Source organism: Barbus barbus (genome assembly GCF_936440315.1).
Source record: "Barbus barbus genome assembly, chromosome: 33".
NCBI lineage: Eukaryota > Metazoa > Chordata > Actinopteri > Cypriniformes > Cyprinidae > Barbus > Barbus barbus.
In genome coordinates this window covers 5,112,102-5,129,300 of record NC_136761.1, presented here as the reverse complement: position 1 = coordinate 5,129,300, position 17,199 = coordinate 5,112,102, and the positions used below count along the sequence as shown (strand labels likewise).

Here is a 17,199-nt window from a genome sequence, read left to right as displayed (position 1 = left end):
GTGGCACTGATGTTTTGATATAATACTCATATTATAGTACTCAAAGCACCATAGTCTTACACAATATGACAGCATGGTGTATGCTGGATGAGTGTTGGTGATCTACATTTGATGTGTGGCCCGATAGAAAAACATGTGGTCAATGGAATCTGAGCCTGTCGCAGAGGGTTTGGACAGCACGCACAGTTCTTCACCCCTGTATTTTCCCATCAAACCCCCATCTCCAAACCGGCACACATGTGGCTGAATCTTTCCAGATACTGACAGGTAGCCCTGTGGTCTGGGATTGGACGGTCCCCACAATATTTCCTGTGGCTCATTACTCCCTGGAGTCACACACTCCTACCTCTGGAGCCCAGTGTTTGCTTTGGTAATTGCGTTTGACAAGCCAAAGAGCAGGCTATTTATGTGAAGTGTGAGGGGGGAAGTATTCCATTCCCTTCTGACAGCTGCCATCTGATTTGATATCAGAGCACCGCTAAACTCGGCAGTGTTCAAAGAGGGCCTGACCTGCTTGTTTTTGTACCGTGTTGCATAGCAGTTATGATGGCTGCTAGTGGGAGATGCTCAGTTCACTATTGTATTTGCTTTTGTGGTGTTTGTTCAGAGTCTGCTGTGAGCGGTAACAGTCAGCAGGGAACTATAGAATGAAACTACAGAGGAGCTGCTGTTTGCTTTGTCTGATTGCATTCATGGTGTGGTGCTTTGCTCAGTAAATTTGCCCACACAAGAACATCATGTCCGCTCTTTTATGCTTTATTTTCTTTGTAATGTTAGTGTGGTGGTGTGTAAATTCTGATAATGAATCAGTCTTCCGTCTCTCTCCTTTTATTTATTTAAGCTCTTAAAAGCAGTAATCATTTTATTTTAAGTTTAGTTTCAGACTTCAAAATGAAATCTAAATTGGACGAATGTCATAGAACTGATATTTCACTAATAAACTAATATAAATTAATATGTCACCCCAAAATCAAAATAAAATGGAAGTGTAAAATGTAATTTTTCAGAACATTAAAATATATCATGGTTTCCATGTTTTGTTTTGTTTTTAAACATGACACTATCATATTACTGGGATGTCAAGTCACCTTCATTTCTGTTGTGTAAATAATTTTTTGACACAGACATGCTGTACACATGCCTTATTAAAGTAGGCTGTAAACCTGAGAAAACTGTTCCAATCAGGTTTTAAGTTACTGTATTTCAAAAAGCTGTCTAACCTTTTCTTTCCCTTTGTCTTTCTTTGTAGTGCGGCCCCGCTTCACGCAGCCGGCCAAAATGAGAAAGCGTGTGATCGCCCGGCCAGTGGGCAGCTCAGTAAGGCTCAAGTGCACCGCCAGCGGCAACCCCAGACCTGACATCGTCTGGCTGAAAGACAGCAGACCTCTGACGCCCGAGGAAGTGGGCGAAGGCCGGAAGAAGAAGTGGACTCTCAGTCTGAAGAATCTTACACCTGAACACAGCGGCAAGTACACGTGCCATGTGTCCAACCGTGCCGGGGAGATCAACGCCACCTATAAAGTGGAAGTCATCCGTGAGTCATCCACCTCATCTCTTTGATGTTGTCCTGGAATGCGATGGAGCTTTTGATGACTCGCTTATATAGTGTGGACTGAATGAATGAACATGCAGCAACAGTTTAACAACAGTTTAACATTATTTCTTTCGTTGCTGGAGGCTGTTAAAGGGGGATTAACAGCTGTCTGGCATGCTGTCAGAGTTTAGGACCCAATCATTCCTAACAAACTACGTTAGCGTTCCTTATTATCAGCACTAACACACTGCAGCGCCAGCCAAACTGTCTCAATCAGTTATTGGCTTATTATTATGCATGCATGATAAAGAATTGATATTTGAATTCTATATTGTTCTTACAATTTTGATATATATATATATTATACAGTTTAATAGCAGCCAGTTTATTATATCTCATTTATTTTGCTGCCCCCGGTTTTTATCGCTGCTCCCAATCAATTTGCTGCATTTGCTAACTTTACAACTACATCCTAACAGGAAGAAAGTCATTAATCTTACTCTCAGCTCTAGAGTCATATGTGGCATTTTTGCCCTACTCAAAATAGGCAAAAACTATTTTAGGACACAAAATAGAAAAACAATCTGTGCCTTATAGACCCGTAATTGTGTTAAATATTGTCCTTATTTTATTACAGAGCGCACAAATTCCAAGCCCATCTTGACAGGAACTCATCCAGTAAACACTACGGTAGACTATGGTGGCACCACATCTTTCCAGTGTAAAGTACGCAGTGATGTCAAGCCGGTTATCCAGTGGCTAAAGAGGGTCGAACCAGGAGGTGAGAGCAAATACAACTCCACCATTGAGGTCGGAGACCATCGCTTCGTTGTGTTGCCCACGGGTGAAGTGTGGTCACGACCAGACGGCTCGTATTTGAACAAGCTACTTATCACTCGAGCCAAGGAGGAGGACGCTGGCATGTACATCTGCCTTGGGGCCAATACCATGGGCTACAGCTTCCGCAGTGCCTTCCTTACTGTTCTTCCTGGTCAGTATTAGTATTTTAACAGCATTTTAATGTTTCCTTGAAGGTCACTTATAATAGGCTATTTAGTCAAAGTTTCTTGTTCCAAAACTATCATCATTTCTCATGCTGTACCTACAGTAGCAAAAAAGCATGAACAAACATGCACTATGAATAACGTTTTTGGAGTAAGATTATTTCTTAATGTATATTATTATTTCTAAATATATACTGTATATAAATGTAAGACAGATATATGTTCAGGCTAGAAGAGAAAAACAGATAAATTAGTGCCTATAATTATTACTGATTTAATGGAGGTGTTACTATCGTTATCGTATGGGTGATACTGGCCTTGATTTTATTAGATTAAAAGATGATACGTATTGTATTTTATTTTATATTAGAAATAATATAGTGGTATTTATATGTATGAATATTATTTGTAACATTCGTTACTAGCCTAAATGTCTCATCTGATACTCTTCCTCATTATAAAGAAATTCAACCATGTCTAATAAACTGTCAGGTTTGTTGTTCTTTATATTGTGGTTTTCTCATCTCTGTCCTTATCCAGACCCAAAGCCGCCATTCTCCCCGATCCCATCTGTTCTGCCTCCCAGCCTTCCCTGGCCCGTCATCATCGGCATCCCGGCAGGAGTGGTCTTCATTCTGGGCACCGTCCTGCTCTGGTTCTGCCAGTCCAGAAAGCACTGTTCCTCAGGAGCCATAATCTCAGCCCAGACCTTACCCAACGGCCACCGGCAGCCGCCCAGAGACCGGGCGCTCGCGGCTGCCGATAAAGACTGCATCGGCTCCGTCACCTATGAGGAGTATTTGGCTCAGCAGCAACAACAACAGCTTCTGCTGGCCCAAGCGGCTCCCAAAGTCTACCCAAAGATCTATTCAGACATTCACACACATACACACTCGCACGTGGATGGCAAAATTCACCAGCACCAACACATCCACTACCAATGTTAGCCTTCATACTTGCAGTCGTCTGGTGCATTCTTCACATATCTCTTCAGTCTCTGACCCAACATTTTGTCACCAAAATAGGGCAGCGTGTTGGCCAGAATGGGAAAGGGCTTCCTCAAACAAACATTTCTAGAGAATGGAAAGACAATTGAGCCACGTTGTTGCAGTCTAACCAGTCCCTCGCTCTGAATACCGCAAGCATAAAGACATTATGAACAGTGGGGTGGAAAAGGGCAAGGCTAGCGAACAAATGATGATATTTGAGTCTGTTTTGAAATGGAGAAATGTTTCACAGAAACACTGCTGACAGCAAACACTTTTGCAGATTTGTATTGGACAAAAGACAAAAATACAAAAGAATGTATTGTCTCTTCAATCTGCTTCAAACTGCGATTCAGCCACAAACTGATGCTAAGGTATTTTAATATGATTTTTTCATAAACCCATTGACTAATCTTGTGGATGGGGCCAAAAGGATTTTTTGGATTAGCACCAAATCTCAGTGAAACGTTCGTTTGCATGCATAAGAAAATAGTTTGCAGCTATTGAGAGATCCAGTTACAGTTTATTTCCTGTAACCGTTTATATCTTTTAAGACCGATTGAATGCATGAGAGCGTATGTTCGTGTTGTTTTTGCAGGTATGGTGTACCATGTTTCAACTTTAAGAAATGGTGTTGGTTCAATCTAGTTTTCTAACTGTATCTTTAATGGGAAAAAAAAAAGAATATCCTTGAGCTCTGGTTATATCGTAACTAAAGATATGATGAGATTTTGGCATTGTACGTACTGGCAAGGGTTCCTTGTGTTTTCATTAACTTTGTGCTTTTATTTTCAGGGCATGCCCTGAATAACCTGAGGTACCGCAATCCCATAGTTCCTCTATGGCCTTGTTTTTTATGTGAAAGGGGAGTTGTATTTTCATAAGCTTGACCACTATAATGAAGACTGTGTAAAATGCCTTTGACTGCTCATGTAATGGCTCCCCTTTAATATTTACCGAAGTGAGTCAGAGTTTCAAAAACAAACGTTAGACTGAAACTCATTGTCCGTGTATGTGTTTACCGTGATGTTCATGGTAAAAGGTGATGCTGAAAGGACTGCGGGAATACAGGAATGCACTTAACCCAGACATCTGCTAGCTACTTCAACATAACATTTTTTTTTAATTCATTGCCCCTGTTATTTTAAGAAAGCCAGCCAAAAGAGGAAACCTTGTAAAACTTTAGTGATTCTAAAATAGTTAATTTATTTGTAAGCAATGTTTTGATGCTTTGAATTGGGCATTATCTAGATGTTTTAAACCAAATATGAGTATACATAGCATATGAGTCTTCCCTTAGCTGCAGTGTAAGCTATGTAGCATATATCAAGTGTTAAATATTTATGTGCTGTTGAAAAAATAACACAACCTAATTAGTTATCTCTGTATGGACAATCTTGTACAGTCTGGCCTGTTTTTATGTTAAAAAATATATGTTTGTCACATTGAAACATTAAAATCATTTTATAATTATCATAAAATGATGAAGCTCTTGTTCACCAGGTATGAGAATGTGTTGAGTGTGTCATTTTCTTTGAAAGTCATCAAAATATCTGCTGTTACAAATTTAACAACTTGTATCTTTATTTGGAATACCATTAAATTTGTCTGAAGTAACAAAACATTATTAGAACCTTAAAAATAACAAATTAAGGTTCTATGCCTATTTTCTATATAACAACTGTATTAAATCACACTGACCACAAAAGCCACAACATTAAAACCATCAGCCTAATATTGTGTAGGTGCTGCCAAAACAGCTCTGATGTGTTGAGGGGATGTCTCCACATGACCTCTGAACATGTCTTGTGCTTTCTGTGGAGATTAGCAGCAGATCCTTTAAAGGATTAGTTCACTTCCAGAATTCAAATTTCCTGATAATTTACTCACCTCTATGTCATCCAAGATGTTCATGACTTTCTTACTTCAGTAGAAAAGAAATGAAGGTTTTTGAGGACAATTTTCCAGGATTGTTCTCTAGTGGACTTCAATGGGATCCAATGGGTTGAAGGTCCAAACTGCCATTTCAGTGCAGCTTCAAAGGGCGCTACATGATCCCAACCGAAAATAAGGGTCTTATTTAGAAAATGCTGTAATTTTCTAAAAAATGTAAAATAAAAATGTATATTCATTTTGTATATACTCGTCTTCATGCATTACGTAGTCACATTGGAAAGTTTGCGCGTAACATAGGCGGAAGTACCGACCCAGTGTTTACAAAGTGAACGTGCAAAGAAAGTCAAATGCCCTTAACAGGTAAAACAATGACGTCAGACAATTTTAAGTTTAGAGGAGAAAATGAGATGGAGTTTTTCACCCTACCCCACCTTTTTGAACTGAAGAACACTAATCGTGCGTGACGTTTCCGACGGGATTACGTAATGTGTGAAGTCGAGTTTTTGTGGTTAAAAAGTATATAAATTTGTATTTTTTTTTTTTTATTATCGATTGTTTCGCTAGATAAGACTCTTATTCCTCGACTGGAATCGTGTAAAGCCCTTTGAAATTGCAATTTGGACCTTCAGCTCTTCAAGTCCACTATATGGAGAAAAATCCTGGTATGTTTTCCTCAAAAACGGCCGAAGAAAGAAAGACATGAACATCTTGGATGGCATGGGGGTGAGTAAATTATCAGGAAATTTTCATTCTGGAAATGAACTAATCCTTTAAGTCTCGCAAGTTGCAAAGTGGGTTGTCCATGGATCGACTTTGTTTGTCCAGCACATCCCATAGATGCTCAGAGATCTGGTGAATTTGGAGACCAAGGCAACACCTCAAACTGTTCCTGAACAATTCTTGAAGTGTCAAGAACAGGTGTGTGTGTGTTAAATTATACAGTAAATATATACCTCACATTTTTTATGCACAATGTTTTTATTTAATAGTTTAATGTGTTCTTTTATTTGCAGTTGATTTCATCTGAGGCTGTGGCTGTAAGTCAGTATAGTTCACTGTAAAATCAAGAAAATAAAGCAATGTACTGAAAAACCTGAGAAATAAATATTAGTGGAAGTTCATGTAAATGCTGCATATGTAAAGGCAGTAACTGTGTAGTTCTTTGCTAATTTCATTATTTCATGCATGTGTGCTGTTGTTAGCAGTTTTCTATATTTGACAGATTTGAATTAAATCGATGTTTTTAGTTAAATTAAGTTATTAATTTAATAAAATTCATTAATATTAATTTTATTAAAAAATATTCTGTTTTAGTGGACTCAATGAATGCGGTAATGCACCTTGTTTGCAAACTGCAAATAAAAACCACAGAAGAAATTAAATGAATTCACAGTACAAATAAACTCACATTATTAGCACAGCATAAATATTAGTTTTAAATGAAATGGCAATTGGCTCATTTAAGACTTTCCTTAAAAACTCAGGTTTTAATTCAGTGCATGGTATTATTACAGTAACAAACTGTAAATGAATCAAGTTGCTCTTGTGCTGCTGTTTTCACAGTTGTGTTGTGTTTTTAAAATAGTAGTTGATAAGTCACAGTACTTTTGTTCATTTATAGTCTTACTGGCAACCTAAATTGCCATTTAGTTGCTGTAATTTTATTTATTTTTTTTCCGGTGTTAGGCTAATCATTTTTTATTCAAAGATTATTATAAAGTATTAGGGATTCTTTTAAATGCATTACATATTAGTGTAATACTATAATTCTATTTTTTTTTTTTAAGGGGGGGGGGGGGGGTTCTCCTTTACAAATTGAGCATTTTGATGCATTAGATCAGGAAGGATTTGGCGTAATCAGGAAGCTAAAATACCACAGCTTTGAAAGCACTACCGCTGCTTCTCAATCGTTTCATTCTGCTCTTGCAGTTCTTCATGTATAGCGACGAGTGAGCGTCTTCAATGAGGCACAGAAACCGTGAGTGACTATAAGACCAACACCTGGGAATACCTGGCTGTTTCTTTCAAAGAATGAACTCTCTGTTTGCTTTCCTCCTTTTTTCAAACAGTCATAATGGTTCGCTCAACAACAAAGCTGCCATTTGAAAGAGTGAAAATAAAAAAAATAAAAACACACCCCCTCAGAAAACTGGTTGCCAGTGGTTTTCCTTAAATGTTTACCTTGCGCACAAAAAGAAAAAGATGCAGAGAGTGAGAGGAGGGACAAAAAAAAAAAGTGTCTGTGAGATGGGACCGGAGCCAAAGCCTTTAAAGTCCGCCACAGAACCATGACAAAAGCAGCTTAATCTCGGTGTTGTCTTTCGGCCTTTCTTTACACATCCTGCCAAGCTGCCTTAGAGGAAAGGAATCTTTCTACAGCCCCGCTGACATAATGAAAGCCCGGGATGAAATCAGGGTCATCAAAGCCATTCACATGTGGGACATCTGTGCAAGTGCGTTAAAACACACGACCGCTGTGCTTTTCCAACCCCTACCTGTCCATCTTTTCCTTCAGACCACCTCTGAAGCCACAACAGACATCTGAAATGCCTCGATCTATAACACAGATGCTTATCGTCCAAGATGAGTCGTTTGAGAGAAACGTGTCGACAATTAAACAGGAAGTTCGATAAAGCCATTCACGCAGATAAAACCCTCTCTAGCGCCTTGAAAGAAACCAGAGGATTCAGCGTGGAGGAAGTGCCGTCATTCGGCAGGTGTTGCCACACATTTTTTGCATTAAATGGGACCATCCAAGGGCATCCTCATCGTTTAACTTATTTCCTGTAATTATTCACAGGACTGCAGGTCGTGACCGCATGCATTGTCCGCACTTGTAAAATTACAATATCATTAATCACAGCTGTGGCGAGAATGAGTAGTTGATGACGTGGGGCTGATTCATGACTGTGTTGATAAGTAACGTTGACGTTTGTGTCGTGTGGAACCAGGTCAGTTTTAAATGTTGACATCTTTTTGTTGTCGTTTCAGGCTAAAGTAGTCGACACCTTAACAAACTTTAATTTAGGAATTCTGTTTCACAAGAAAATCGCTTCTGTGTTTACTCTGCCTGAAAAGATGCTTAGCTTAGCCTAATAAAAGCTTAGCTAACTTAGCTTAGCCTAATACAAATCAATAAATTATACCTGCTTTGGCTAAGCGTTTCAATATGTTGGGGTCAGAAGCGTGGAACATAAATCAATTCATTACTGCTGAAAGCACAAAGACTCTCTCTGTTTTAATGTTGGACAATCACTTATGCCAACTCGCAAACTGTTTTCTTTATCTCACTGAAGCAGCGCAACTCATTTGTACACCCTGGGGCTGTACAAAGGAAGTCTGATTTATATTTTTCTCAGGCTGCGTGACACAATGACAGCCTACCCGAGGGCTGAATTTCACTCTCGCTGGACCCGGTACAGGAAATTACCCTAAATCCCTCTGAAGCCCCAGAGTTCAGGCACATTTCACATGTACAATACTGTCTGTTCGCACCTCGCCCCTCTTAGAGAGCTGGATGTCTTGACAAAACAGACATACTGTTGGAAACTGGGCAACTCAAGAAACACACGAGACAGTGAATTACCAGCCGGGGCAGATCACGGCAGGCCGAGTGATGATAATCGCTCCCCATTCACATGCATCTATCACCTGCCATGTTCTGGATGAAGCATGAAATCCCTAACAGAGACAGAGAAAAAGAGAGAGAATAAATGAGGAGTATAGATAAATAACTCAATACATTGAGAACAATTTATGGTAACACTTTATTTTAAGGTGTCCATAATACAGAGTAATTACCTACTTAAGTACTTAGTAGTAGCCGTTGTACCTACATGAAACAAAATGTACTTACCATGTAACTAAGTTATGAAAACAGCCTTAACTTACAGTTTGTAATTATGTAGATGTAATAGACAGCTACTGTTACACATATGTAACAGATCGAGTCTCTTAAACAGCTACTTATGTAACCAAAAGATTGTTACATAAGTGTTGCAGACTTTATACAATGTAATTATAAATGCAAGTACACAAACATAAACTACTTAAAATAAAGTGTATCAAGATTGTACTTAAGAGTTCTTCATGTGTGTCTATAATGTACACCTTATTCAGCGGCACCTTAGTTTGATTTAACCCACCAGTACACAGCTAAAATACATGTAATACCTTTCTAATTACATTACAATTACATAATATTACACAAACATAAGCTACTTAAAATAAAGTGTATCAAGATTGTACTTAAGTGTACTAGTAGCTGTTTAACAGACTCGATCTGTTACATATGTGTAACAGCAGCTGTCTATTAAATCTACATAATTACAAACTTTAAGAAAAGGCTGTTCCATAACTTAGTTGCATGGTAAGTATATTTTGTTTCATGTAAGTACAACGGCTACTACTAAGTACTTAATTAAGTAATTACTCTGTATTATGACACTTTAAAATAAAGTAATATCCAGTTTATTATTTTAAAATATGAATAATCAATGAATAGCCTACCTAATACTACTAATATAGTAAATACATGTATTAATTACTCATTATTGAAGTTATTGATACCTTCTAATTATATACTTATTTCGTATTACTATTATTATTATTGTCATTATTATTATAATTTTTTTTATAATCAGTTGTTAATCAATTTTGTTATTGTTAATGAAAAAATAAAAATGACAAAAACACATAGCATGACAAAAATAATAAAAATGCAACTAAAATTAAAATTAAATATATAAGAATAAAAGGTCATTTAAAATAATAATAAATACTAATATACAAATGATACCAAACTGTTAATTGCAAAAACTGTTCGCAATTAATATCAACAACTTTTATTAAATACTAATTAATATCTATATATATCTATCTATCTATCTATCTATCTATCTATCTATCTATCTATCTATCTATCTATATAATTAAAATAACAAAAGCTATGAAGTATTATTTATTTATAAAAAAATATCTTCATTGATTTATTTAAAAAGTATTAGTTATTTATTAAATAAATATATTATTGAGTGAATTCATATATAAATAATTCACAGACAATGTATTGTAATAATCTCTTCCTACATGTGACTATGTTTTTAACCAAATATCATGGTGTTTTAATGATGCATTAGGTACTTTGACGAATACCATATGCAAAATAATTTAAAACAGCTTAGTAATTGTCACAGATCGGCCAGGCTCTCACCCCAGCCAATCACAACGCACGTCATCACCCGAGTTCTAATCAGCACACCTGAACAGCATCATCACTTCATCAAGCACCACTATAAAGCCACACACCTCACCTCAGTCAAATGTCCGGTCTCGTTCCAACGAAGTGGACTCTACGCAAGTATATGCTGATACTTACCTGTTGCTACCCTGCCTGTGAACTTACCTCTTGTTCTTTCTCCGAGTGCTGTCGTCCGTGTCCTGGATCCCTGTCTGTCTGTTCCTTCAAGTCACGACGAAGCGTCGAGGTGTGTGGCGTTCAGATATCCACGAGCTCCCGTCAACAGACCACGCATTCCAGCCTAAGTACCATTGTCACTCTTCAAGATCTCTGCCATTGTCACCATTCCTGGTATTCCCTTGAACCAACTCACTGTACAATAAACCTTACCTTTTTATATTCCCGTGTGTCGTCTGCTTCCGTAACAGTAATACTGTAGTATGTTTTTTTTAGTGATGTTCACCGATGTGCAAAGAGGACGTAAAATCTTTTCATGGATTGATTATCCTGTCAGCTAAGTGGAGTCTTCGGTTTATGTGGTTATGAAATATGAGGCTCATCATGTGGTTTCATGTGTTTGTGTCAAGCTTTAGGGGCTTAAATGATTCAGTGGTGTCTGACATATTCTTAATGTTAGTGTTAGTAATGTATTTGTCTCCTGACATGCATTACATCTAAATATTCCCCTCCGTTTACCCTGGCTCAGTGCAAATAACTCAACGTCACTGTCATTTCCATTCATATTCCAGTTCTGTAATGTGAAACATAAAGTCCATGTTTTCGGAGTGTTTCAGCTAGAATAACACTGTAATTAGGGCCTGATGTCACTGCTTTTATTCTGGCTGGTGGCTACCATGTTGTGTGTCAGTCTGGTGATTCATTGCATGTGTCGGTGTCTTTGATGTGGTGCTTGAGTGTCGTGTTTGCTAACATACTGCCATGATGATGTTATTTCTTCTGTGGTTACCGGATGACAGTTTCATTTCTTTTTTTGCTCTGTGCTTTTGTGTGGCATGTTTTTGGAAATTTTCACTCTTTCTTCATTGTAACTTTTCTTTACAGCTCATATGCTTTCTACACTAATCTCAAAACTGCTTGATATATGTGTGTAATGAAAGTGTTTTCACACATTTATAAAGTACTTTTATAAATAACATTATATATCATAAGTACCCTGGTATCAGATTAGCTAGTGTGTTCAGAATAAGGATACCCCGTCTGAAAAAGTGTGCACCTGTAGTGTTCTGCTAATCTTAGAAGTTCTAATATAATATTAATGAAGGACACTTGTAAGTGAACTTACAGTGTACTTAAAGAAAGTACACATACTTTTATTAACTCACTTAAGTAGACACTTTTAAAAAGTCGCCTTGTAAGTTTTCCCTTAAAATATTTTAAATCATTGTTTTTAATAGACTACTCTTTTGTCATGCTTTAAAGTACACTCAAAATCAGATTCTTGATTATAATTTAAACTGTTGTGTTATATAATATTTTTTTCAGTACATTCAGCAGTACAGGTGCATCTCAATAAATTAGAATGTCGTGGAAAAGTTCTTTTTTTTCAGTAATTCAACTCAGATTGGGAAACTCGTGTATTAAATTCAATGCACACAGACTGAAGTATAAATTCAAGTCTTTGGTTCTTTTAATTGTGATGATTTAATCTCACATTTAACAAAAATCCACCAAATTACCAATTTTGAGCAGGCCTTTATCTCAACAAATTAGAATACTTCATAAGACCAATTAAAATAAAAAAATTTTTAGTGAATTGTTGGCCTTCTGGAAAGTATGCTAATTGACTGTATATGTACTTAATACTTGGTAGGGGCTCCTTTTGCTTTAATTACTGCCTCAATGCGGCATGGCATGGAGGTGATCAGTTTGTGGCACTGCTGAGGTGGTATGGAAGCCCAGGTTGCTTTGATAGCGGCCTTCAGGTCATCTGCATTGTTGGGTCTGGTGTTCTCATAGATTCTCTATGGGGTTCAGGTCAGGCAGGTTTGCTGGCCAATCAAGCACAGTAACACCATGGTCATTGAACCAGCTTTTGGTACCTTTGGCAGTGTGGGCAGGTGCCAAGTCCTGCTTGAAAATAAAATCAGCATCTCCATAAAGCTTGTCAGCAGAAGGAAGCATGAAGTGCTCTAAAATTTCCTGGTAGATGGCTGCGTTGACTTTGGACTTCAGAAAACACAGTGGACCAACACCAGCAGATGACATGGCAGCCCAAATCATCACTGACTGTGGAAACTTCACACTGGACTTCAAGCAACATGGATTCTGTGCCTCTCCACTCTTCCTCCAGACTCTGGGACCTTGATTTCCAAATGAAATGCAAAATTTACTTTGCAACAGTCTAGTTCTTTTTCTCCACAGTCCAGGTAAGACACTTCTGATGTTGTCACAGACCTGATTTTCATGAGCTGTAAGCTATAATCATCAAAATTAAAACAACAAAAAAAAACTTTTGAAATGTTTTACTTTACATGCAATGAATCTAAAATATATGAAAGTTTCACTTTTTGAAATGACTTACAAGACAAAAATAACTTTTTCACGACATTCTAATTTATTGAGATGCACCTGTATATTTTAACCATATTTCAATGACACGAGAATTATGAAATGTCATCTAAGCAGGTCCTAAGCACACACACACACACACACACACTCAGCTAATTGCATTTAATATGAATTTAAATTATAATACATTTTCATTTATTGCAATTAGCATGCAATTAAGTGTCCAAAAACATGACATTCAGTATACTGTTTTAAAGTATAGAAATATAAAGTATATTATTATATAATAAGTGCTCTTTTTAAAAGGATGTTAAAAGCATTTACTTCTTTTAACAAGAGACTACCTGCTAAATGGTATGAAAAAACAATAAATATAGAAATATAACATTTCCAGCATTTTTAATTCACTTTTGTGTAATACAAGTATCTTTTGGTAGTTCGATAAAATAAGCCTAGGTCAAGCAAACGTTTCTTCTGGTTCTATTGTCACACTGGAAAAGAAATGTTGAGCACATGTGAGCGCATTTTGGGATGCAGTGTACCACACAACAAGACACTGCACGTTGTGCTAAATGTAGTATATCATCCAACTATTCACCAAACATTCACATAATCTGCACAGTAGTACTGCAAAAATAGTATGCGTAGCATATGGTAGTTTGGCAGAGTCTTTTCCATACTGTCCTTCAGTTTCACTGTCAACTTCATCCTAATGGTGAAATTACACAACTGCATGTCTTTTAATGAAGCGCATAATGCATCCTCAACGTCTGTTCAACACAGTTAAGCCACTGTTCAATCATACCACTGCTTTAACAAAGTTCATAAGGCAAACATATGTAACCAGGCATTCAATTACAGCCATTTCATCAAGCTATAGTTAGCCATTTGAAACTTTATCCCCAACCACTGCTTGATTTGCGGTGATGCAATGAAACGCACAAAACCACCGCCATTCCAGTCACCTTGAACATCGACTAGCCCAGATTTAGTGCTATATTAGCTGTGCACAGCTGTAGTTGTTGAAATTTTGCCGTTTCAGTCCCAGAGATGGAGTTGGGGAGAGGTGAGCCCTCGTGATAGCCTGTTTCTCTGTATATGGATGGCTAATGAGTTCCAGGTGTGTGTGCGTGCCAATGTCTCAGATGAACCTATTATAACATTCATACTGCACTTCATACACACGGGACCTTAAGCTCCCCCTTCTGAATCCAAACATGCCACTTTAATAAGCGAGGCAAGCCTAATTCAGTTCTATCTTCATTACTTTTGACTTTATCAAACTGTTGAAGGGCCTGTGCACACCGGTACGGCTTCATCTGTTTTTTTTTTTTTTTGTAAGCTTCTTTTGCATTCCAAAGAGGTGAGCAGCCTGGAAACTTAACTGCCTCCAACAAGTTTTTTTTTTTTTCCTTCAGTTGTAGTAATTGTGGGAAGTGATTATTGTAAACACACACACGCTCACTCACAGTACCCCATATGAAAGTACACCACCACATCAGGAGAAAACGGCAACCAGATGTGCTGTTAGCAGAATGACCAGAGGAAACACAGACTATTAAAGGTAGAGTGAGAAGAAGTGTAATATGAAGGGATGCATAGTGCACAGCAAATCACTAGGACATTTTCCATTTACTGTTTGCAACATATGCACCCAACTCCTACTTGTCAAACCTAAGTAGGAACAATAGGGACATTTGCATTAAAAACACGTATTTAACTGTTGGTTTAAATATGATGAAATTATGCAATCACGTAGTCACCTGCAATTGCGGTTTAAAAAACATTTGTCATCTTAATATCCTGTCCCCTTGAGATATTCACTTCCTAAACGAATCAAAGGCAAACTTTTAAGGAGCTGTACTCAACGTAATTGTGCCATCTTTCTCAGCAGCTTGTGTAACATGGCAGATATGACTCTGCTGTCTTTTGATCAGTCGAGGCCCTCAAGGTATAACCGTCTCTTCTTTGACTGCACACTTTACGCTGTCACAGCTCTTCACATTTATTAAGTGCTAAAGTGTTCATCAGCTCTACTGTATGCAGCCACTAGATTTATTAGGATTGTTTTTTTAGACAATATAAAATATTTGGAGTACCTGGAGGTGTTTGACATTTGAAGGTGCTGGAACTCATTTAGCTCTTGCGGTTTTCCATAAGTAATAAGAGCTCTGGGACTGCAGCAGGAAGGAGCGCTGTGACTGTAAATATTCCTCATTTACTTGCTCCTCTACGGGCATTATGGCTAGTTTTCCAAATGTTACATTAGATTAGCCTACACCCTGGCTGTGAGGCCAGCAGGGGAGTGACCAACATTAGTGCTGTTTGCCAAGTCAAGCATTACTGTTACTATTGTTTAAACTTGTAGTTGAGGGTTTGTTCAAATATTTAAAGGCATCGTTCAGCCACAAATGAAAATGCTGTCGTTTACTCAACCTGTATGTTCTTCTTTTGTCTGTGGAACACAAAATAAGTTTTATTTTATGTATTTATTTATTTTTAACAATGAATATCTGTGCATTCCATTGTTGTTTTGCACCCCATTGACCTTTTTATTCACATATGACAAAAACATTTAGAATAGTTATAGATGAAGAGTTCATTTGCAAAAATCAAGTTTTTTCATTGTATTCCAATTAATGTCAAACTGCAGTTTTGTTTTTGTTTTTTGATTAGGTTAAAAAAAATACAGCTAACACAAAAACATGATAACATAATAAAAAACACCAGTTATCTGTTTTTGCAAATAAACTCTTCTTAAATGTGTGTATATATATATATACAGTGCCCTCCATAAGTATTGGGACAGTAAAGACAAAATTGCTCTGTTGGCTGTGGAGTCAACCACCTCCACCATGCTTTACAGATGACTGTATGCTTGGGATCATTTGCAGTTCCCTTTTTTCTCCACATTTTTGCTTTCCCATCACTTAGATAAAGGTTCATCTTTGTCTCATCGGGCCATAAACACAGTTACAAAACTCTTCTTGCTCACCTTTGTGCTTTTTTGCAAAATGGTCAGAGGTTTGCATCTTGCTGTGTAGCATCTGTAATTCTGTGTCAAAGTCTCCTGAGGACAGTAGATTGTCAGAGCATCACCCCAGCTTTCTGGAAGTTGTTGGTGATTTTACAGACACGTCTTTTAGGATTAATTTTCACAGCTTTTATGATTTGTCTGTCATCAACTACTGTTGTTTTCTCAGCTGATCAGGTCGTTGTTAGTTGTTAGTTACTCTTGATTTCTCCATGCCCTTTGTTTTTGCTAGAGCTTTAATTGACTTCCTCTTTTCTTTTAGCATCCAAATTGCTTGCTTTTCTCTCAAAGTCAGCTCCCTCGTCTTCATCCTGGTTTGTGTGTCATCATCGAATGCAAGATTCAGAATACAGAAGTAATGGATATAACTGATACGACAGATTCCCTGCTTTTAATATCTGAAGAATTAATGCAACAGGGCACAGCTGATCTCTTAGAAAGACCTGTGAGGCAACTGCTCCAATACTTATGCTCACATCAGATAGAGGGATGAAACTCTAAAAGTGCTGAACTTCTTAGCTGGTAAAACATCTATGTGTTCAATCATCCAATAATAAAATGTGACATTCTGTAGTTCTGTACTCATATTCATCTTTGAATCATATTTGTAAATGTCTTGCTCCACAGCCAACAGAGCAATTTTGTCTTTACTATTTCAATACTTATGGAGGGCACTGTATATATATCTATATATATATAAATTTCAACATACTTAAAAACAGCCAAAAAATATATGGCTTATGTATATTTGAAATGAGTTCAGTAAGTGTTAGTCTAGTTTTATATTTCCTAATTTTAGGCCATTTATATATGTGTTCTATCTATCTATATTGTTATAAGGACTAAAAAATTACTATTAAACTTCCATTTGTGCAACATGAATGATGCCCCATTGAAAAAGCATGCGTTTTATTTTTAGGGATTAAAAATGAGATTTTTGCCTGCTGGAAGATAAACCTCTACCAATCTCACTTAAA

At 37.3% G+C, this 17,199-nt stretch overlaps 1 protein-coding gene across 2 annotated transcripts in view; it reads left to right on the top strand.

The window, feature by feature from the left end:
* Window positions 1-6,543, top strand: part of LOC306853308 (fibroblast growth factor receptor-like 1) — a 54,732-nt gene extending 48,189 nt beyond the window's left edge. Inside the window, exons 5-8 of one of the 2 annotated variants that reach the window (XR_013782729.1) lie at window positions 1,250-1,534; window positions 2,172-2,525; window positions 3,079-3,898; window positions 4,320-5,030. Coding sequence is in view for 1 of the 2 variants with exons in the window: in XM_079390626.1 (XP_079246752.1) it covers window positions 1,250-1,534; window positions 2,172-2,525; window positions 3,079-3,485 (1,046 nt within the window). In the remaining variant the exon portion in view is untranslated. Of the gene's footprint in view, window positions 1-1,249; window positions 1,535-2,171; window positions 2,526-3,078 lie in introns of both variants that reach the window. The other variant, XM_079390626.1, reaches the window with a different exon arrangement.
* The last annotated feature ends 10,656 nt before the right edge of the window (window positions 6,544-17,199 follow it).